This window comes from Tachyglossus aculeatus, chromosome 7, assembly GCF_015852505.1.
Source record: "Tachyglossus aculeatus isolate mTacAcu1 chromosome 7, mTacAcu1.pri, whole genome shotgun sequence".
Lineage (NCBI taxonomy): Eukaryota > Metazoa > Chordata > Mammalia > Monotremata > Tachyglossidae > Tachyglossus > Tachyglossus aculeatus.
This window is the reverse complement of record NC_052072.1, coordinates 37788528-37810911: the sequence shown is the minus strand read 5'-3', so window position 1 is coordinate 37810911 and position 22384 is coordinate 37788528. Positions and strand designations below refer to the sequence as shown.

The 22384-nt window shown below is 43.0% G+C and overlaps 1 protein-coding gene across 6 annotated transcripts in view; it reads right to left on the bottom strand.

The window, feature by feature from the left end:
- ACAP2 (ArfGAP with coiled-coil, ankyrin repeat and PH domains 2) overlaps positions 1-22384 on the bottom strand; it is a 154756-nt gene that overhangs the window by 66471 nt on the left and 65901 nt on the right. For all 6 annotated transcript variants that reach the window (XM_038749263.1, XM_038749265.1, XM_038749266.1 and 3 more), the window contains exons 5-8: positions 11058-11116; positions 9438-9621; positions 7170-7214; positions 3099-3194 (exon numbers count right to left, since the gene is read on the bottom strand). In XM_038749263.1, the coding sequence (XP_038605191.1) occupies positions 3099-3194; positions 7170-7214; positions 9438-9621; positions 11058-11116 (384 nt within the window). The remainder of the gene's footprint in view (positions 1-3098; positions 3195-7169; positions 7215-9437; positions 9622-11057; positions 11117-22384) is intronic.

Here is a 22384-nt window from a genome sequence, read left to right as displayed (position 1 = left end):
CCTCCCTGGAACTCTTCAAGTAGTCACCTGGATTCTCCCTTTACCCGGTGTCAGTACAGGGACTTGTCTCTTGGGAATAAGGGGGCAATCAACAGGCTTATTCCTCCAAAACAACTTCTCTATTTATTTCCATTTGAAAATCTTCCAGTTTAGTTGGAGCTCGCAACAGCCGCAAGACCCAGTTACAACGATCGTAAGCAGAAAACGGTTGCTTTTTCCAACAGAACTTACTTTTCCAAGAGTTCACTTTGGAATTGGACTCGCCATTTCACTGGTACCTTTCCTGCCAGATATTCCAGAAGCACAACCTCCCTGGAACTCTTCAAGTAGTCACCTGGATTCTCCCTTTACCCAGTGTCAGTACAGGGACTTGTCTCTTGGGAATAAGGGGGCAATCAACAGGCTTATTCCTCCAAAACAACTTCTCTATTTATTTCCATTTGAAAATCTTCCAGTTCAGTCGGAGCTCGCAACAGCCGCAAGACCCAGTTACAACGATCATAAGCAGAAAACGGTTGCTTTTTCCAACAGAACTTACTTTTCCAAGAGTTCACTTTGGAACTGGACTCGTCATTTCACTGGTACCTTTCCTGCCAGATATTCCAGAAGCACAACCTCCCTGGAACTCTTCAAGCAGTCACCTGGATTCTCCCTTTACCCGGTGTCAGTACATGGACTTGTCTCTTGGGAATAAGGGGGCAATCAACAGGCTTATTCCTCCAAAACAACTTCTCTACTTATTTCCATTTGAAAATCTTCCAGTTCAGTCGGAGCTCGCAACAGCCGCAAGACCCAGTTACAACGATCGTAAGCAGAAAATGGTTGCTTTTTCCTTCACCGTGAATGTAATCGTTGGGGAACCTAGCATGTCAGATCAGATATTCGGTGTAGGCTGGATGAACCCACCCCCAGTCAACGATGGCTACGATTTTCTGGCTTTAGTTTGGAGCTCTTCCTTCCACAGTCAATCATTTATTCAATCATATTTATTGGGCGCTTACTGTGTGCAGAGCACTGTATTAAGCGCTTGGGAAGTACAAGTTGGCAACATATAGAGACGGTCCCTACCCAACAACGGGCTCACAGTCTAGAACGGGGAGAAAGACAACAAAACAAACCATGTAGTTGGGAGGGCATTCTAGAAGTTGTAAGTCTTCACAGAGTAACTAACCACACATTTGTTCTCCTCAACGAGTGATACGCCAGGACCAACTGCGTGAAAAATACGAAGCTGCCGCAGAAGGTTCTCAAGGCCCTACTTAAAGTATCAAAAAAAGTCCCAGTCCTCCATCATTACCAGGATTCTTACTATTTTTTGCCTTGCTATCGGAAATGCTTTAGAAAGTAACTAGCTTAAGAGCAAATGAAACCAAGGGCCTCAATTCTTTTGCAGTTACAATCATTTGGTGCTGCTGATCTCCCAAAACATTAATGCCTAGAGGAAGTCATATGCCTAAAAGCTGCAGCACCCTGCTCCCTCCCCATCCCAAATAGGGTACTGAAATCAGGAAATTGCAGAGCCTATACAATATTTTTCATTTAAACATGTTAAACAAAATTTAAATATCTTTAAAACCTACAATAGTGCGCTTCGGCTAAAAGGTTGTGGTTTGGGAAACAGTTTCCGGCTTACGTGCTATGTAAAGGAGGAAAAGAGGAATTTATCTGGCTGCCATTTCTGACTCCACAGCCACTGGGGTCAGGAAGGGGACTCAGGTAATAATAATAATAATGATGGCATTTATTAAATGCTTACTATGTGCAAAGCACTGTTCTAAACACTGGTAGACAGTTCAGTCCCTGAAGCCGCAAGGTTCTTAATGGAAGGGTCTATTTTCCCCCCATTTATCCAGAGTCCAGGACTTGTACAGGGAAGAGGTGAGATAACAGAGTCCCATTTGATCGTACAGGGGAGTACCAGGGGAGTCCCAGGGTCAGAAACAGGAAACTCTTGCCAATATTTCAAGGGAACTGTCTGATCCTGGTGTGTCTGAATCCATGCTTTTGCAAAGGTGAAAGAAAAATGATCTGTGGTAAGTCACCTGTAATAATAATAATAATATTTACTGAGCACTTACTATGTGACAGGCACTGTACTAAGCACTGGGGTGGATACAAGCGAATCAGGTTGGACACAATGTCCCGCGTAGGGCTCAGTCTCAATCCCCATTTTCCAGATGAGGTAACGGAGGCCCAGAGAAGTAAAATGACTTGCCCAAGTCACACAGCAGACAAATCGCAGAACCAGAATTAGAACCCATGACCCTCTGACTCTCAGGCCTATCCCTATCCGCTACGCCATGCTGCTTCGATGAAAGTACAGTAAGCCTGCTTTATGAACCAGCAGTCGTGGCATTCTTATAAGACATTAACAAAAGCCATTTTAGGGCATCAGTGCAGCGATGGGAATTTGGGTTTTACAGTATCATGGCCTCAATATTTTTACCAAAACACACGTAAAATGGCTAACATTCATATATATCCCTGTGAGTGTGATTATGTGCTTGACCTCCCCCCCATGTCTGTTTTCTCTCCATTTCCTGAGTGAGAGTATATCTGTCAGTCTTTGTGATGGTGTTGGCTTCCTTACCTTTTCGCTATTTTGTGTTTCTTTTTCTGACTGTCTCCTTAAATCCAAGCGGGAAACAGAAACTTCTGTCTCTTCCCTCATCTGCTCCCTCTCCGCACCACCCTCAATCTCTTAACCTCCCGACTGCTAACTGATCCCTACCGACACACAAATCAGGAACAATTAACTGTGGCTTTGGCTACGTATAACAAAGATCACTTCCTACCTCAAAGTCAAATCAACTTTCCACTGGAATTATGGGCAAACAGAAATGCACTTTGTTAAGGGAGTTTCCTCTGGTCCCAAGCAGTGAAGGTGGAGAAAAGGTTAACCATTTGTTGAAATCGTCCCAGGTACGTTTGCAAAAGACAATTTTTTCAGCATCGGCTTTTTCGCAATGCATCTTCTAAAACAATTAGACAACCGGCTGCAATTTGGGGAACACGTTATCTCATACATCCCAAATTTTCAAAATCAAGTACATACAGCCACACTATTCTCCAGGAGTCATGCTATATAATTCAATTACCTGTGCACCAAGATCCTTCATGTAAGGACTAAGTTCACTGAATAGATCGTATCCCTGATGAAAGAACGCCAGATGAGCATACATAAAGGATAACATCTAGAAGGAAGAGAAATGCATTTGTGTTTAAAAAAAATTTGTTTGATGGACACTTAAAATAAGCTAGCAGAGCCTGTGACATTTGGCCAAACTGTAAAATTTGAACATCGGTAAGATAAAAAAAAAATGCTTTAGAATACAAAATGGTAAACTGTTACTTTTGTCGATAATTTTCACGAAAGTGACTTACAACTGAAAAATGGTCTTGAAAGACAACAGTGATTTGAGTGATTCTGGAATCTGAATGATAAAACAAGGACAATTTTTTTTTTTTTGAAAAGAAAAGTCTGTCTGTCTTCTCCCATTTCAAAGTGAAGAAGTCCAACTGTCATATTCACGGTCAAGGCAAAGCTCATCATTTCTATTAAACCCCATATTTCTGGTTTTTAAAACAGAAAATTCCAAACATTTGTTTTATAAGAGTTTTATTAAACCGTTTACTTAAGACTGTGAGCCCCACGTGGGACAGGGATTGTGTCCAATGTGATTAACTTGTATCTACCCCAGTGCTTAGTACAGTGTATGACACATAGGAGTAAGCACTTAAATAATAATAATAATAATAATAATAATAATAATAATAATAATAATAATAGCATTTGTTAAGGACTTACTATGTGCAAAGCACTGTTCTAAGCCCCGAGGAGGTCACAAGGTGATCAGGTTGTCCTACATGGGGCTCACAGTCTTAATCCCCATTTTACAGATGAGGTAACTGAGGCACAGAGAAGTTAAGAGACTTGCCCAAAGTCACACAGCTGACAACTGGCAAAGCCTGGATTTGAACCCATGACCTCTGACTCCAAAGCCCGTGCTCTTTCCACTGAGCCACGCTGCTTCTCTAAAATACCATCACTATTCAAGTATTTGATCTAAAAAAAAAAGCAGTACCGATTGCTCTGAATCAATTTTTTTTTATTACTTTTAGCAGGGAAAAAATTACACCTTCAAAGTACCAGAAATGCTCTCGAACTGAGAATTGCACTCATAGCAGACAAATTTTACTTTCCTTTTCTTCCCCCCTCTAGCTCCAGGGCCCCGTCCCCCCAAAAAAGGATTAAAAAACAACATTACGCATTTCTGAGCAAGATGGAAAGAAAGCAATAAAGCAATTACATTTTCCTTTTCCCCACCGTGAAGAGTCCCCTATCTGGGTGGGAGACAGGGAAACGGATGGTAAGGAGACATGCCCCAGACTCTTTGTCCACATGTCCCTAGGACACAGGTCAGTTGAAGAAAAAGTGGGGGGAAATGTACAGAGAGGGGATCAAAGGGTCAATGGGACAAGCAACAGACACCATAGGATATTTGGAAAGGATAACTGAAGAGAAGTTACTCCAATTTTGGATGTCCCTCTTAAATCCAGTGCCACCTTGATTACGAAGCAATATAATCCTTACCTTTCAAAAATATTTTTCAAAAGAGCCTACTTCAAAAAAAAAAGCCACTTTGAGTGATTTTGATCACAGAAGAGTCGGAAAAAAACACTAAGTTGCAGGAAGTTTCTTAATCAGTCTCCATTCTCAAACTAATAAAGGCTTCAATGGTCATAGATAGAAGAGCAGTGTGCACTAGTAGAAAGAGCACAGGTCTAGAATCAGAGGTCCTAATTTGCTCCCTCTATTCATCCCCTCTCCCAGCCCCACAGCACTTGCGTCCGTACCCATAATCTATTTATATTAATGGCTGTCTCTCCTTCTAGACTGTAAGCTCGTTGTGGGCAGGGAATGCGTCTGTTTATTTTTACAGTGTTCTCTCCCAACCTCTTAGTACAGTGTTCTGCACATAGTAAACGCTCAATAAATAATTGCCTGACTGACTAATCCCAGCTCTGCCCTTACCTGTTGCATGACCTTGGGAGAGTAACAACTTCTCTGTGTGTCAGTTCCTTCATCTACAAAATGGGCATTCAACACCTGTTCTCCTTTCCTTCCTCCTACATCCTATCACCCAATGAAGAGCATTTATTGAGGGCCTGCTGTATGCAGTCACCTGTATTAAGTGCTTGGGACAATATACTAGTAGTCAAACATACGCATGGTCTCTGCCCTCAAAACGTTTAAAGTCAATTGAGGGTAGTATGCGGGGGGATGACACAAAATAATCTGCCAGTAATCAATCAATCAATCGTATTTATTGAGCACTTACTATGTGCAGAGCACTGTACTAAGCGCTTAAGAAAAAGAGTTGTAAATTGGCATGAAGAGGAGTGTGGCAGAAGGCTGTCAATGCTGAAGTTAAGGTGACGTGGTGGTAGTTGGACGGACAAGACCTTTGGAAAAGAAAACCTAATTGGGAAAAATCCCCCTGATGAGGAGGTGTTTCAAAAGGGCTTTGAAGATGAAGAGACCTGAGGGACGAGTGGATTTGAAGCAGGAGGGAGTTTCCAGGCGGGAGAAAGGGGTCAGGGGTGGGAAAGTCACGAACAAGCGCAGTAAGAAAGTGAGTCTGGGAGGAGTCAAAGGTGGAACTGTCATATTGTCATGAAGCAAATGATTCCAAAAATCACTCAAGACTGATGCTAGTCAAAGAAGCCCAGGACGAACTGGCAAGAGGGAAGAGTTCTTATCCTTAATAAAGCAACTCAGAACGTGAATGGCATGAATCAAGGCTTCTGACAAAGTGGAAGCCCACCACTCTTGAGAATTTTCTCATTTAAGCTTCTGCATCCAGGAGAACAATGTAATACTATTCACATCAGGACAAAGACATTACAAAACACACATTCTTTCCAGCAAAAGAATAGCAGCTGTTAAGCTCTCTGAAGTCAGAATGGGGTCATGGGTCCTCGAATGGTCTCAAAGCAATCTCCAAATAAAAAATAAATATAAAGTCTTACAAAAGCCAAGAAAGGAAGACTGCGTTCACAACCAGCATATGGAAACCATCTGTCTCTGATATGCGGTGAACAAAATCTCACTGATTTTAAGGAACGCAGGACTGGGACAATACTAGGTTGGTATGTGCTGGAAGTGTTTGGTTAAGAAAAAAAAAAGTTTCTTCAGTAGATACCCAGAGACCAAGAGGAGCCCTTAGAATACAGAAAGCCTGGGGGAAAGAAGAAGAAAAAAAGACCACTTAGCATTGCCCTTCCAAGATTTTAGCACAAACCTTTTCCGCAGAGTTTGAGAAGGAAGAGTTGGGAGGAGGGAAGAAGAAAGAATGAAAGAAAACAGGCCATCAACTCCAAGAAAAAGTCTCTAAATTTATAAGGCTGACATGAAATCTTCACCAGGAACTATTACAGATGTCCAGGTGTATATCATAAAGCAGAGAATTGTGAAAGGCCCAGTGGAATTTAAGTGGCACCCTGAATTCATGTGGAAAGAATCATTTTATAATTAGGCTGCAGCCATTTCACCCTCATTTAAGCCATACCAGAGTTTGGCACATGGAACGCATAAAGATTTTGTGTCTTGATTCGTATATTTCTCCATATCCGACATATGGAAAGCCAATGGTAGATTTCAGTAATGTCTGAAGGTGAATCTTTTTTTTAGGGTCAATTCAGATGGGCATGCAGATCAATTAATAGCATTCCTTGAGGACTTATTGTTTTCAGAGCATTTTTATATCTGTCTCCACCTGCCAAACTGTAAGCTCCTTGTGGGCAGGGAATGTTTGTTGTTGTGTTGTACTTTCCCAAGTGCTTAGTAAAGTGCTCTGAACCCAGTAACTGCTCAATAAATACATCTGAATGAATGAATACTAAGCATTGGGAGAGTACAGTACAGTGCCCATGAGGAATTTACAGTCCAGAGAGAGACATTAAAATAAATTATATATATGTTCAAAGTGCTGTGGGGCAAAGATCACGCACTCAGAGATTACAGATCCACGTGCACAGTCGACACAGAAGGGACAGTGAGGAGGGAAGTGAGGGATTAGTCGAGAAAGCCCTCTTGGAGATGTGATCTGAAGTGGGAAGCCTCCTTTATCTCCTCCCCGAGGCATCAAGCAAGTGAAAGAACTTACCGATTTTAAGATCTCCGATCGTCTCTTTGATTGAAGAACGTTAATCTAGGAGAGACACATTTTGGTTCATTTATGGGTTGTTGGTTTTTAATACTATATCATCCACTGTAGTAAACTAGTTTCTTTCTGATCGCCAAGTGCATCAACCTCTATTTGCCTGCCTGCGGCGCATAAGGGTAATCAAGACGCGAGAGGAGCTGTTGAGTGGCAGGGGACAAAGTCGCTTTCTTCTTGCCTTTCCCTTATTCCCCGTTCCCAACAGGCATTCCCAGTTCCCAGCTGAGTTGCACTACCTGGCGGCCCTGCCACTTAATCGATTCCTCCCAAATTGGCCCGCCTTCAGACACTTCCCTACCTATTTATTCCCTATTTTATTCCCTATTTATTAATCAATAAATATGATTGATTGATTGATTGATTGATTCCCTAGACTCTAAAATCCTTATGGGAAGGGACCATGGCTGCTAATTCGGTTGTATTGTACTCTCCCAAGTACTTAGTTCAGTGCACTGTACAGAGTAAGCGTTCAATAATTGATTGATTGAAGGGTTGTCCAAAGAAGAACCCACGCCTCCTTCTTGACCCCAATCAATCGTATTTATTGAGTGCTTACTGAGTGCCGAGCATTACACAAAGCGCTTGGGAGAGAACAACAGAACAGAGTTGGTAGTAACGTTTCCTGCCCACAGTGAGTTTACACAGTTTAGAGTTTACAGTCTAGACCACCACAGCCATCTCAAACAGCTTAACCCCTTAACAGCTTTTAACGAGAAGCAGCGTGGCTCAGTGGAAGGAGCACGGGCTTTGGAGTCAGAGGTCATGGGTTCAAATCCCGGCTCGGCCAATTGTCAGCTGTGTGATTTTGGGCAAGTCACTTAACTTCTCTGTGCCTCCGTTACATCATCTGTAAAATGGGGATTAAGACTGTGAGCCCCCCGTGGGAGAATCTGATCACCCTGTAACCTCCCCAGCACTTAGAAAAGTGCTTTGCACATAGTAAGCGCTTAATAAATGCCATCATCATCATCAACTATGTACAGAAGCTAGGGGCACTTTCTACCCCTTCATACAACATTTATACCTGTTGTCAGGGACGCCACACAGATTTAAGACCACCCATTCGCCCACACCTCCCCTTACACAACATCAGGCTCATTGTGTTTTTAAAGGCACCAGAGAAGCAGTGTGGCCTAGTGGAAAGAGCATGGGGCCGGGAGTCAGAGGACCTGGGTTCGAGTCCCGGCTCTGCCATGTACCTGCTATGTGACTTTGGACAAGTCACTTAACTTCTCTGTGCTTCAATTCCCTTATCTGTAAAAGGGGGATTCAATTCAGTACCTGTTCCCCTTTCTACTTATACTGTGAGCCTCATGTGGAACCAGATGATCTTGTCTCTATCCCAGTGCTCAGTACAGTGTTTGACGCACAGTAAGCGCTTCACAAATATCACAATTATTATTATTATTACCAGCATAAACCAAGTTTAATCTGTAGTGAGGAGGGCTTGATCCTCTATGTATTTTCAGATAAGGCTACTGTTCCAATGAAAACGAACATTTCCGCCCCAACTCGCTCACCTTCAAAATAACACTTAAAAATAAAAATTATGATAGAATTACAAGAATTCAAAATTTTAAATGGAAGCATGTCAGTTTTGTTTTGAAAACTCAGCCCAGAAAACAATACCTAGATGCCATTATCAGTGATCTCACCTCATTCATTGGCATGATCAAACTCCTGCTGATTCCAAAAATGATCAGTCATACCTTTACTCATTTTTAAGCCTATTCTGATGTTTCACATGATTCTCCCACCCCTCTCTTCAGCCTTCTGGTCAGTGACTTAAATTCCCTTTAAAAAAAAAATCTACAAAAAGCTAAACAATTTCCTTTTCACTGGCACCGAGACAGTGGCACTGCATTCACTGTATCACTGGTTAGATGTTAAATCAGGATCGTGAAAAACTAAAACATTAACTCCATGGGGCCTCTAAATAAAAGCAGATGCCGCAGAAACCAAGGATTCCGAGTCTTGGGAAATCTTAAGTTTCCCTTTGTTTCATAATGTTTCTTTGTAATAAAAACAGCCTTTAAATTCTTGGAGAAAAAGACTATTCAAGATGCCAGAGAAGACAAATTTTTAAGAATCGAAACCCAAAATTCCGTCTTTAGATTGGAGTCCCTTGCCAAAACTTTTTAAAAACTTGGCAGACCCTAAATGCCATAGCTCAGTTATTAAAATCTTCTTGGAACCCGACATGAAACATACCTGGAGGACATAGTCCAGAGCAATGTGTCGGAAGCATTTTCGTGTTGCAGTCAGGATATTGGTTGCTTCTTCTACTTCGTGTTGTTTGTTTCTTGGAACTTGTGCATTTTTGGCTAGTGCGTTTTCCTTTTCTTCACTGACTTTTTCAAACTGTTTCTTAGCATCTTTAAATTTCCTAAGATCCCTAAAAAAATTTAAACAGAATGTACTTTTAAAAACGTTTCTCAAAGATTAAATAATTTAATTTCTTGATTTATTTCTTTGTGTTACACGGTATTCCCTCCTAAAATCAATTTACTGATATAAAAATCAAGACTTTTCCTGGCAAAGTGTTCATGAATTGTCAGTTTTTATTAAACAGTGACAATCATAGCTGTTATCACACAGGACAGAAAGCACTTTCTCTGTGCCAAGCACTGTTTTAAGCACTGGGATAGGTATAAGAGAGTCAGGCTGGACACAGTCCCTGGTCCACGCAGGACTCAAATTCTTAGTTGTACACAGGAGACGCAGCGTGGCCTAGTGAAAACGGCATGGGCCTGGGGTCAGAGAGACCTGAGTTCTAATCCTCACACTGCCACTCGTCTGCTGTGTGACCTTGGCCAATTCACTTAGCTTGTTGGTACCTCAGTTACTTCATCTGTAAAATGGGGATTACGACTGTAAGCCCCACGTGGGACAACCTGATCACCCTGTAGTCTCCCTAGCACTTAGAAAAGTACTTGGCACATAGCAAGTGCTTAAAAATGCCATCGTTATTATTATTCATCTGTAAAAAGGGAATTTAAGGCCGTGAGCACCACATGGGACACGGACTTTATCCAACCTGACTGCTTTGTACCTACCCCAGAGCTTAGTACAGTGCCTGGGACATAGTAAGCGCTTAACATATATCATTTAAAGCAAAACAAAACAAAAAAAAAAAACCAAAGTAGTGACAAAGCTGAAGTACTAGGCCTAACTTCACCAGCAAGTGATAGGCCATTTACAATTCTAATATTAAATTGTAGGGCTCTTCTAAGAAACATGACAAGTATGTTGAACTCTTCAGAAGAATTTTAATGAATTCTTCTAACTAGCTTGCGGTCATATTAGCAAAAGTAGGCTCTGCTGAGAGAGAATAATGATTGCCTGGCCTGGAATTGGGGAAACCACCAACCCAACTCGCCACCTGAAGTCATGGCCACCCAAAACCCCTCAATTACAAAAGACTGTCTACATCACAGCCCACTGGAAATGGTAAAGGGATTATTTTATAAGCTGCCCAAAAAGTGAAATCAATAGATCATTTAAATTTCTCTTTGATCTCATCTCCCAAAGACAATACAATGAAGAAATGAAAGGGGGGGTGGGGGGGAGAGAAACGTAGAGCAAGAGGGAGAAAAGGAGAGCAAGAGAGAGAGTACTGGGGTGACGGGGAGAGGGGGGAGAAAGTGAAGAAAATTGGCAAGTCAACCTCAACTATGGCAATCTGGGAAATCCGGCAGGGTATATGCAACATTTTCATTAATTCCCACACCCATTTTCAGAAGGCATTTTCAATTCTACAAAGGAAAGGTTTTAGCATTCCTCGGCAAGTTATTGTTCTCACTTCCCCTCTCCTGCTAAATGAAGACTTACTCTTTAATAAATGTCTGAAGTTGTGCCTTAATTGATCTTTGAGTTTGGTCGAACAGGATCTGTAAGGAAGGTAGAAAAGTCGAACATTATTATCCTAAAATATTCTGAGAATAGTTTCTGGCACAAAAAAGGAAACAAGCAAAACGTTTTCCAATTTAAGACCGAGACCCTAACATATCCCGTCCTTCGATACTCTAGTTCCAGTTAACAGCAGATCCTAATGCGCCCTGACTTTCCTATTACTGTAAACGCCTCCATTTTCCCCATCTCACAAGCCCATACCCTCCTACCTGATTGCTCTCTCGGTGCTTAGGACAGTGCTCTGCGCCCAGTAAGTGCTTAAAAAATGCTGCTACTGCTAGACATTAGCCTTGACTCAACTCTCTCATTCAACCCGCATATTCAGTCTGTCACTCAATCCTGATGGTTCTAGCTTCACATCTCTAAAATCAGCCCTTTCTACTCCATCCAAACTCCAACCAAGCAGTATCATATAACCCTCCTCCCAGGACTCTGCGCCTCCTGTCTCTTCCCCTTCCCCTCCACACTTCATTCTGCTGCCCACGTCATTTTTCTAAAAAACATTCGGTCCACGGCTCCCTGTTCTCCCCTCTACTTAGACTGTGAGCCCCAAGTGGGGCTTAATAACGATAACTGTGGTATCTGCTCGTGTACACAATACTTAGTGCTTGGGAGAATACAATTTAACAAAGTTGTAGACACATTCCCCGCCCACAACAAGCTTACAGTCTGGAGAGAAAGACAGACATTCATATAAATAAAGGATATGTACAGAAGTGCTATGGGGCTGGGAGATAGGTGAGAAGCAGCGTGGCTTAGAGGAAAGACCACGGGCTTGGGAGTCGGAGGTTGTGGGTTCTAATCCCAGCTCTGCCACGAGTCAGCTGTGTCAATTTGAGCAAATCACTTAACTTCTCTGTGCCTCAATCACTTCATCTGTAAAATGGGGATTAAGACCGTGGGCCCCACGTGGAACAATGTGATTAGCTTGTATCTACCCCAGCTCTTAGAACAGTGCTTGGCACACAGTAAGCACTTAATACCATCATCATCACTATTATTACTAATAAAGGGTGCAAATCCAAGTAATAATAATAATAATGGTGGTATTTGTTAAGCGCTTACTATGTGCAAAGCACTGTTCTAAGCGCTGGGGAGGGTACAGGGTGATCAGGTTGTCCCACGGGGGGCTCACAGTCTTAATCCCCATTTTACAGATGAGGGAACTGAGGCACAGAGAAGTTAAGTGACTTGCCCAAAGTCACACAGCTGACAAGCGGCCGAGTCGGGATTTGAACCCCTGACCTCTAACTCCAAAGCCCGTGCTCTTAAGAACTGATTTGTGAATTGTACATTTTTTATTTTTGTCCGGGAATTCACATTAAAAATTCTGAGTAAAAAACCTACAAAATTTCTCTGTAAAATGACCTTAGGTTTATACAACATTTTGAAAGAGCGTTGTGCTTGATAAATACAAGCCCCACAGATACTACAGTGAATCCACGACAGCAGTACAGAGAGTGTGGAATAAAAGAGGGATGGGGTGGGAAACTGCAGCATGGTCAAAACAGAAGGGAATGGAAGAATAGAAGCAGTGTAGCCTAATGGATAGAGCAGGGGCCTCAGAGTCAGAGGGACATCGGTTCTAATACTGTTTGTCTGCTGTGTGACCTTGGGCAATTCACCTAACTGCTCTGTGCCTCAGTTACCTCATCTATAAAATGGAGATTAAGACTGTGAGCCCCACGTGGGTCATGGACTATGTCCAACCGGATTACCTTGTATTTACCCCAGTGCTTAATGCAGTGCCTCGCACACAGAAAGAACTTCTCAAATTCCATTTTTTTTTAAAAAAAAAAGGGAATTGAGGGCTTAGTCGGGGGAGGCCTCTTGGAGATTGCTTTCAATAAGGCTTTGAAGGAGGAGAGCGATCATCTGTCGAATGTGAAGAAGGAGGGTGTTCCGGACCAGAGGCAGGATGTGGGTGAGAGGATTGAGGCACAATGAGAACGGTCAGCATTAGAAAAGTGAAATATGTGGGCTGGGTTGTGGTAGGAGAGTAGTGAGGTGAGGTAGGAGCGGGCAAGGTGATTGAGCACTTTAAAGCCGACAGTAAGGAGTTTCTGTCAGTGGAGGTGGATGGGCAATCACTGGACGTTCTTGAGGAGTGGGGAAACCTGGATTGAATGCTTTTATAGTGAGATAATCCAAGCAGCAGAGTGAAGTTTGGACTGAAGTGGGGAGAGACAGGAGGCAGGGAGGTCAGCAGGGAGGCTGACGCAGTCATCAAAACAGGATACGGCAGGTGTTCGGATTAAAGTGCTAGCAGTCTGCACAGGGAGGAAACGCTGGATTTTAGTGATGACGTGAAGGCTGAACAGACACGATTTGGTGACAGATTGAATATGTGGGTTGGATGACAGCGATGAGCCGGGACTAATGCCAAGGTCAGGGGCTTGTGAGACGGGAAGGATGGTGGTGTGACAATGGTCCTCAGTGATGAGAAAGTCGGGGGAGGACAGAGCCTGGGTGGGAATATGAGGAGTTCAGTTTTGGACGTGTTTAGCGAGAGGTGTCGGTGGGACATCCAAGTAGAAAATACGAGACAGCAGAGAAGGAGAGAGACCAGGGCTGAAGATGCCGATTTGGGAATCTACAAGCTAGAAGTAACTGGTGGGCTTAACATCATCATCATCATCATCAATCGCATTTATTGAGCGCTTACTATGTGCAGAGCACTGTACTAAGCGCTTGGGAAGTACAAATTGGCAACAAATAGAGACAGTCCCTACCCAACAGTGGGCTCACAGTCTAAAAGGAGGAGACAGAGAACAAAACCAAACATACTAACAAAATAAAATAAATAGAATAGATATGTACAAATAAAATAAACAAATAAAAAAGTATAAATAAAATAAATTAATAATAATAATAGTAATAGTAATATAGTAATATAATAGAGAAGCAGCATGGCTCAGTGGAAAGAGCCCGTGGGAAGCTGGGAATTCATTTTGCATTCATCATTCAAACATATTTATTGAGCGCTTACCATGTGCAGAACACTGTACTAAGCGCTTGGGAAAGTACAATATGACAATGAAGAGTGACATTCCCTGCCCACAGTAAGCTTACAGTGTAGAGTAGGGGAGGAAGGCATCAATATAAGAAAATAAAATTACAGATATGTACCTAAGTGCTTTGGGGTTAAGAGCGGGGAAGAGCAAAGCATTGTTGAGGGCTGCGATCTGTCAAATTTGGTGACGGAAGGGGTTCCGAGTCAGGAGGACTGTAGGAGTGAGAGAACGGAGGAGGGACAGTTGAGGGGAAAAAAAAAATAAAGTTAAGCAGCTAGCTTGTAAAAACAGAGAGAGCAGGTTGGGGACTAGTTGGTGAAAAGGGCAGATACGTCGAGTGGGAGCCCTAAAGACAGAATCACCAGTCAGAGGCTTTAGTTGGCCAAAGTAGATGGGTGGGGTGGCTCTCCTGCCTGAGAGGGAGCGTGTCCCAGCCCATCCTAAGACAGGACAGGCAGGATTCCTCACCACCCTTCAAAGGCCTACAGTGGGGCCCAGTACTGTTCTGATTTTGGCCGTCAGCGCCGTGACCAAGACAGGGATAGGGGAGAGGTGGCTGTGGTGAGAAAGGAAGGGAGAAGAGGGGAGAAGGAAAGGGGGAAGGAAAGCCGTCCGCCGCTTCCGCCACCACCTCACATTCGACCCTTGCCGGGACCGTACCGGAATACTAGTTCCCGACGTAGCCGTGTTCCTCCACCTGCCAGACGCTCTGAAACTTCCAGTCATGCACAGCCCCTAGACCAGGCGGCTACCTCCCTCTTCCCCCTCAGGAATCCCTGTTCCCTGTCCAGTTCCTCCAGGGATTCCTACAAGAGTGTGAAGAAGGCCCCCTGAAAACACGGAGAAGAAATCCCCCTCACAGTCTCAGGTATCGGCACCTCTGCGGGGGCAAAAATGTATTTTAAATAGCTGCAACATTCCTACAATGTAAACAAAAGTATAGCTGAATTCTATAAGCATTGTTGAACAAATTGTCCATGTGACTTTGTTCTACAGACCTTGCTAAAAAAAGGGAACTAGGCAACTATTAGAAACCCAGCACACAATGAAATTGACAAAGGGTCAACTTAGGGAACAGCGGCCGGGGCACAAAGCTACTACAGACCTGACCCGATGACTGTCACCCCTTGTCAACAATTCCATCTTGAAGGAAAAGGACCACGGATGCTTTGAGGGATAAAATAACAGTGCCAGAAAGTAAGGAATAAATACTGTTCTCGAGGCACTTCTTTATAAAATGTGGAGGTTACAAGGGTAGAGTGATGAAAAAAACACATACTTCAGATTTTCATCTATTCTTATCAGCAATGGAAAAAAAGACTGGGCTATTTCCCATCTTTCATTCATTCATTCATTCATTCAATCATATTTATTGAGCGCTTACTGTGTGCAGCGCACTGTAATAAGCACTTGAGAAGTACAAGTCGGCAACATATAGAGACGGTCCCTACCCAACAATGGGCTCACAGTCTAGAACAGGGAGACAGACAACGAAACAAAACATGTAGACAGGCTCACTAAAACAGGAAGGAGCTACTATAAGATTTCTCCAACATAGGTGGTAAATACTTACAAAACTCCCCAAACTCTAAACTTGTTTCTCCAATGAATGCATAAATAAAACATCTTCATTTCAGTTATTTTTTTTCCCTTCAAATGCCGTCATTTTCAACCCATAGCGACTCCGTGGACACACCCTCTTCGGAACACCCCTTCTTCTGTCATAAATATTGCAGATTAATTTTTCTAAGTTATTCTTAGATCTTTATTTTTTGTGTTGCTCATATTAGTCCAGTGCTCTGCACAGGATGAGTGCTCCTTTTTTGCAAATACGTAAGGCCGTAATTCAGTGGCTTCTGGCTGTTCCTATTTTAGTCAGACCTCTTCGTCTCGAGGGGAAAAGTTCCTGTCAATTCCTGCTTCTCAGCCAAAAGACAGAAGTTATTTCATCTTTGACAATTAGCATCCCTTACATTTTAAGTCTCTGAAATTTTTAAGGCCATAAATAATTGGGACAGCACTCTGATGTCCTTCTAATTCCCTTATTACGTTTCCAAGTCAGAAAATATGGCTACCTGAGTGAAAAGTTTGAGGATAAACCTAGTTTTAGGATAAATTATGTCTCTCCCTTTAAAATACCTGAGAAGCTGAAGGGAAGAAACTATTCTGTTCAATCAAAATTATGTTTTTCCCAGGTATGCCTTCACAGATTTCATATCTGTCCCTTTGAAATTAGGCAAAACGATTGCAATTCTATACTGAAACGCAATAAAGTGAAACCACTAACCAACAGATTTAGCAAATTATGTCAGGTTTTCTTCAGCCCTCAGAGAGCAACCATTTCGATGTTTCAGCCAACTCACAAACACGGAACAGAATGAACCTAAGAATTTAACCTCGTAGCAACTCGGAATCTAGACGGGTCATCGGCGAGGTCACAAAAACCTTTAAGCTCCAGCGAAGAATGGCAGTCCCCCAAACTCAGCCTCATACTTCTTAGGTCTAAACTGCAAGCTCATGGTGGGCAGGGAAAGTGTCTGCCGACGTTGTTATACTGTACTCTCCCAAGCGCTTAGTACAGCATTCTGCCCATAGTAAACGCTCAAATACAAATGATTTAAGTGAAACTTCCGCTGGAAGAGTGCCCTAAATTTAGAGCAAGTGTCCTTCACATGTGGCACCTATTTTTTCCTCATTCATTCATTCAGTCGTATTTATTGAGCGCTTACTGTGTGCCAAGCACTATACTAGGCGCTTGGGAGAGTACAATAAATGGACACATTCCCTGCCCATAATCTCCTCCCCTGTGACCGCTTCTAGCTGGCACATGGGCTGTCCGCATTCCCAGAAGTTGAAGGGTTTCTTCTCTTCTTCCTTGTTTTCCCATGGATGAGTCCAGCCCGGATGGACAGACGCTGAATGCGCTCTCATCGTGGGTTCTAAGCCCGGCTCCGCCATTTGTCTGCTGTGTGACTGCGAGTAAATAATTTCACTTCGACTCAGTTATCTCATCTGTAAAATGGGGATTGAGACCATGAGCCCCACATGGGATAGGGACTGGGTCTCATCTCAATTTGCCTGTATCCACCCCAGCACTTAATACAGTGCCCGGCACAAAGTAAGCACTTAAATACCATTATCATTATTATTATTATTATTATTATTACTATTATTCTTATTATCATAGGAGTGACTAATGTTCGTCTGGATTATGCTTCGGTTGGTGGACTCCAATCTCAGTACCGGGATAGGGGGACCATTCATTCATTCATTCCCTTCCCCACAGCACCTGTATATATGTTTATATGTTTGTACATATTTATTACTCTATTTACTTATTTTAATTGTACATATCTATTCTATTTATTTTGTTAATATGTTTGGTTTTGTTCTCTGTCTCCCCCTTCTAGACTGTGAGCCCACTGTTGGGTAGGGACCGTCTCTATATGTTGCCAACTTGTACTTCCCAAGCACTTAGTACAGTGCTCTGCACACAGTAAGCGCTCAATAAATACAATTGATTGATTTATTGAGCAATTACTGTGTGCAAAGCACTTTAACCAAGCGCTTTGGAGAGTACAATAATAATAATAATAATAATAATAGCATTTACTAAGCGCTTACTATGTGCAAAGCACTGTTCTAAGCGCTGGGGAGGTTACAAGGTGATCAGGCTGTCCCTCGGTGGGGCTCACAGTCTTAATCCCTCATTCTACAGATGAGGTAACTGAGGCACAGAGAAGTGAAGTGACTTGCCCAAAGTCACAAAGCTGACAATTGGCGGAGTCGGGGTTTGAACCCATGACCTTCTAGACTGTGAGCCCACTGCTGGGTAGGGACCGTCTCTATATGTTGCCAGCTTGTACTTCCCAAGCGCTTGGTACAGTGCTCTGCACACAGTAAGCGCTCAATAAATACGATTGATTGACTGATTGACTCCAAAGCCAGTGCTCTTTGCACTGAGCCACGCTGCTTCGATACAACAATAAACAGACACATTCCCTGCCCGAAGGAAATCTTGGGCATGTCCGTTACCAGCAAGAGGTGGGGACAGAAGAGGAGGAACCATATTCTAGACTGTGAGCACGCTGTGGGCACGGATTGACTCTATTTTTTGCTGAACTGTACTTTCCAAGCACTTAGTACAGTGTTCTGCGCACAGTACGCACTCAATAAATATGATTGAATGAATGAACAGGAAGACAGGATTAGCTCCAAGCACAACGAAAATGCATCTGCACGCTTCATGAAGTCCATTTTATCAACATTTCACCTGCAGTGCCAACTTATTCTTGTCAATAAAATCATTTTCAATAGAGATGGGTACATAGGTTTGTTAACATGCGTCACTTTGACATTTCTTAATGTATGGTATGTCATGCTGACACTGTGCCCATCCTATGCCTAAAAGTGAGTTCCATTTTAAGGACTGCACTTGCATTAGAAGAAACTCTTTCTAAGAGTGATAACCGGTGGATACTCAATAAATCCTTAATGATGACGACCCCTATAAAAGTGGAATAGGTGCTGCATGACTTCTAATGGCATTTGGTAAGTGCTTACTATGTGGCAGGGCCTGTACTGGTCATTGGGGTAGATAAAGGCTAATCACACTGGACCCAGCCCATGTCCCACATAATTATGGCACTTATTAAGCGCTTATTATGAGCCAAGCACTGTTCTAAACGCTGGGGTAGATACAAGTTAATCAGGTTGGACACAGTCCCTGTCCGACATAAGGTTCACAGTCTCAATCCCCATTTTACAGATAAGGTAACTGAGGGCCAGAGAAGTGAAGTGACTTGCCCAAGGTCACACAGTAGACAAGTGACAGGGCCAGGATTAGAACCCAGGGCCTTCTGACTCTTTCCACTAAGCCACGCCGCTTCAAACTTCAGATCCGATAACGAGCAGCTCCTATCTGATACATCAAGATGGCGGTTAGAGGCAGATGGAGAAGGGAATGCGGGCCTTTAAAAGAATTTCTGAGCAGTATAACAAGTTGGTAGTGAACAAGTGTCAGTATTGTTAGAGAGGACCGAAATAGAAAGCACTTCTACTGTGGGGTGGTTCTGAATAAACTTTTCAAATGCAAAGGGAAATTAAAAGACAATTAATTAAAAGGGCAATTTCCCTCCGAAGCTTTGAGGTTGCAAACGACCTGAAATGCTGGACTAAGGTGATGCCAATACTTCAGACCTAGGTCACAGACATCCATTTCCATTCTGGATGACTTCATCTCAATCTCAATCGTATTCATTAAGTGCTTACTGTGTGCAGAGCACTGTACTAAGCGCTTGGGAAGTACAACATATAAACATATAAAATACAACATATAAAGACGGTCCCGACCCAACAACGGGCTCATAGTCTAGAAGGGGGAAACAGACAACAAAACATGTAGACAGGTGTCAAAGTCATCAGAACAAATGGAATTAAAGCTCTATGCACATCATTAACAAAATAAATAGAATAGTAAATATGTACAAGTAAAATAAATAGAGTAATAAATCTGTAAAAATATATATACAAGTGCTGTGAGGAGGGGAAGGAGGTAGGGTGGGGGGTGGGAGGGGATGAGGAGGAGAAGAATAAGGGATCACCAAATTTGGGCCACATTGCCTCTTTGTGGATTCAACTTCAATCCAGGAAGACCCCTCCACTGTTATATTTCGATTACACTGATCTCCAGTTCATGGTGTGAAAGTAGATTTCCTTACAAAAAATTAAATAACTAAGTTATAATAAACTGGATAAACATGTAAGCAGTACTTCTTCAAACAGCAGAAAAAGTCCTCCAAAAAAAATCTTGTGAGCCATGAGAGAAGCAAACAACTTCACAACAGGGGCAAAAATTGCAGTGCCTTACAAGGATCAGCGCTTAGAACAGTGCTCGGAGCTTACAACGGTGCTTTGCACATAGTAAGCACTTAACAAATGCCATCATTATTATTATTCTAAATCAGCAGACCGATTGACTCAGTCGACACTGAGTCCTTCCCATGTGGTGAGCGCTATACCAAGCTCTGCAAAAAAAAATGTAATAAGATTTTAAAATCAATCGTATTTATTGAGCGCTTACTGTGTGCAGAGCACTGGACTAAGCATTTGGGAAGTACAAGTTGGCAACATATAGAGACTGTCCCTACCCAACAGTGGGATCACAGTCTAAAAATAAATGCCAAAAATGTGCGTCCGAATCGCTTCGGTAAGCTTGTGTCAACAGTTAACACTAGTTTCTAGGACTTGGCCCCAAAGTCCACCAAGTCAAAAATGACTAGATATGACCCTGTCACAAAATCTGGAACATGCTGCTCACTGTCAAAGTAACACATAATTCTCAGGCGTAGGAATGACAAAAGGACACATTTTCAAATTGCAGATGTTCCGGACGGAGAGCCTAGCGATAAAAGCCCATTCTGTGCCAAGCTGAAGGCCTTTCGAAAAGTTCCGGAGAAATGTCTTTATATTAAAAGCGTTTTTCCGCAGAAGCGTCCACCCTCCGTTTTCGATACAATTTGGTATTTTCTCTTCAATCCTCTGGTCAATTTAGTTTAGTAGTCGAAGGGTAATTTCTCCCCCGCCTTGGAGTGTCCTAAGAACCCTGCCCTCTGCCACTAAACCTAGTGGCTGGCATTTGAAGATGGACATAAATACAGCTGGTTTTGTGTGCTTATTGGTGAGAAGCAGCGTGGCTCAGTGGAAAGAGCCCGGGCTTTGGAGTCAGAGGTCATGGGTTCAAATCCAAGCTCCGCCACTTGTCAGCTGTGTGACTTTGGGCCAGTCACTTCACTTCTCTGGGCCTCAGTGACCTCACCTGGAAAATGGGGATTAATTAAGATTGTGAGCCCCCCGTGGGACCACCTGATCACCTTGTAACCTCCCCAGGGCTTCGAACAGTGCTTTGCACATAGTAAGCGCTTAATAAATGCCATTATTATTATTAAACCTCTCGGTTCTACAACAGCCACGGGCACAAACACGTCCGTAAGCTCGGGCCCAATGTCCGATTTTTGAACTGCTGAGGCACAGCACCACATTTCACGGAACCACGTTACCTATGGGCCCCCCAAACACAAGATAGGGAAGGTCAAAAAGGATTGAGGCCATGTAGCAAACCCTTACCAACAGATTTTAACAGAATTTAGACTCCCTCTCTCAGAGAAAGCCGTCCTTTATGATTTGGGCCGTGACCCATTTGCAAGTTTGGGCCAAGAGCTGAAAACGATACATGAGTGTGCTGTGGAAAGAACACACCCAAGATCTGATGAAAGAGCTTGGAGCAACCGTGACCACAAATGCTCTTGATAATAAGGAACACAATGAATGCTCAGATTTAGCGCAGTAACTTAAAAAGTCAAGAAACAAACGGCAGGGAATCCAAATTTCCTCATGACTCTCTTCCTAAAATGAGAAACAAGTCGCCCAACTCCATCCATTATTTTGTATCCACTCCTCGGGGTTTTACCTCATTTGCAAATAAGATCAAAACCAAGGTACTTATTTTACCATCTCACACAAAGCTATTTTATTCATCCTATTTTGCAATCAACACACAATACGGATGGTACTTACTGAGCGCCTGTGTGTGCCGGGCACCATACTAAGCGCTGGGGTGGATACAAACAAATCAGATGCAAACAAAGCCGGCGTGGGGCTTACAACTTTAACCCCCACTTTACAGATGAGGCAACTGAGGCTGAGAGAAGTGAAAAGAGTTGCCCGAGGTCACGCAGCAGGCAAGTGGCAGGGCCGTAATTAGAACCCAGGTCCTGAGAACCCAGTCCATGCTTCAGAGAAGCAGCGTGGCTCAGTGGAAAGAGCCTGGGCTTTGGAGTCAGAGGTCCTGGGTTCAAATTCCGGCTCCGCCACATGTCTGCTGTGTGACCTTGGGCAAGTCACTGAACTTCTCGGAGCCTCAGTTCCCTCATCTGTAAAATGGGAATTAAGACTGTGAGCCCCACGTGGGACAACCTGATCACCTTGTATCATCATCATCATCAATCATCATCAATCGTATTTATTGAGCGCTTACTATGTGCAGAGCACTGTACTAAGCGCTTGGGAAGTACAAATTGGCAACATATAGAGACAGTCCCTACGCTTAGAACAGTGCTTTGCACATAGTAAGCGCTTAACAAATGCCATCATTATTATTATTATTATCTGTAAAATGGGGATTAAGACTGTGAGCCCCACGTGGGACAACTTGATCACTTTGTATCCCCCCAC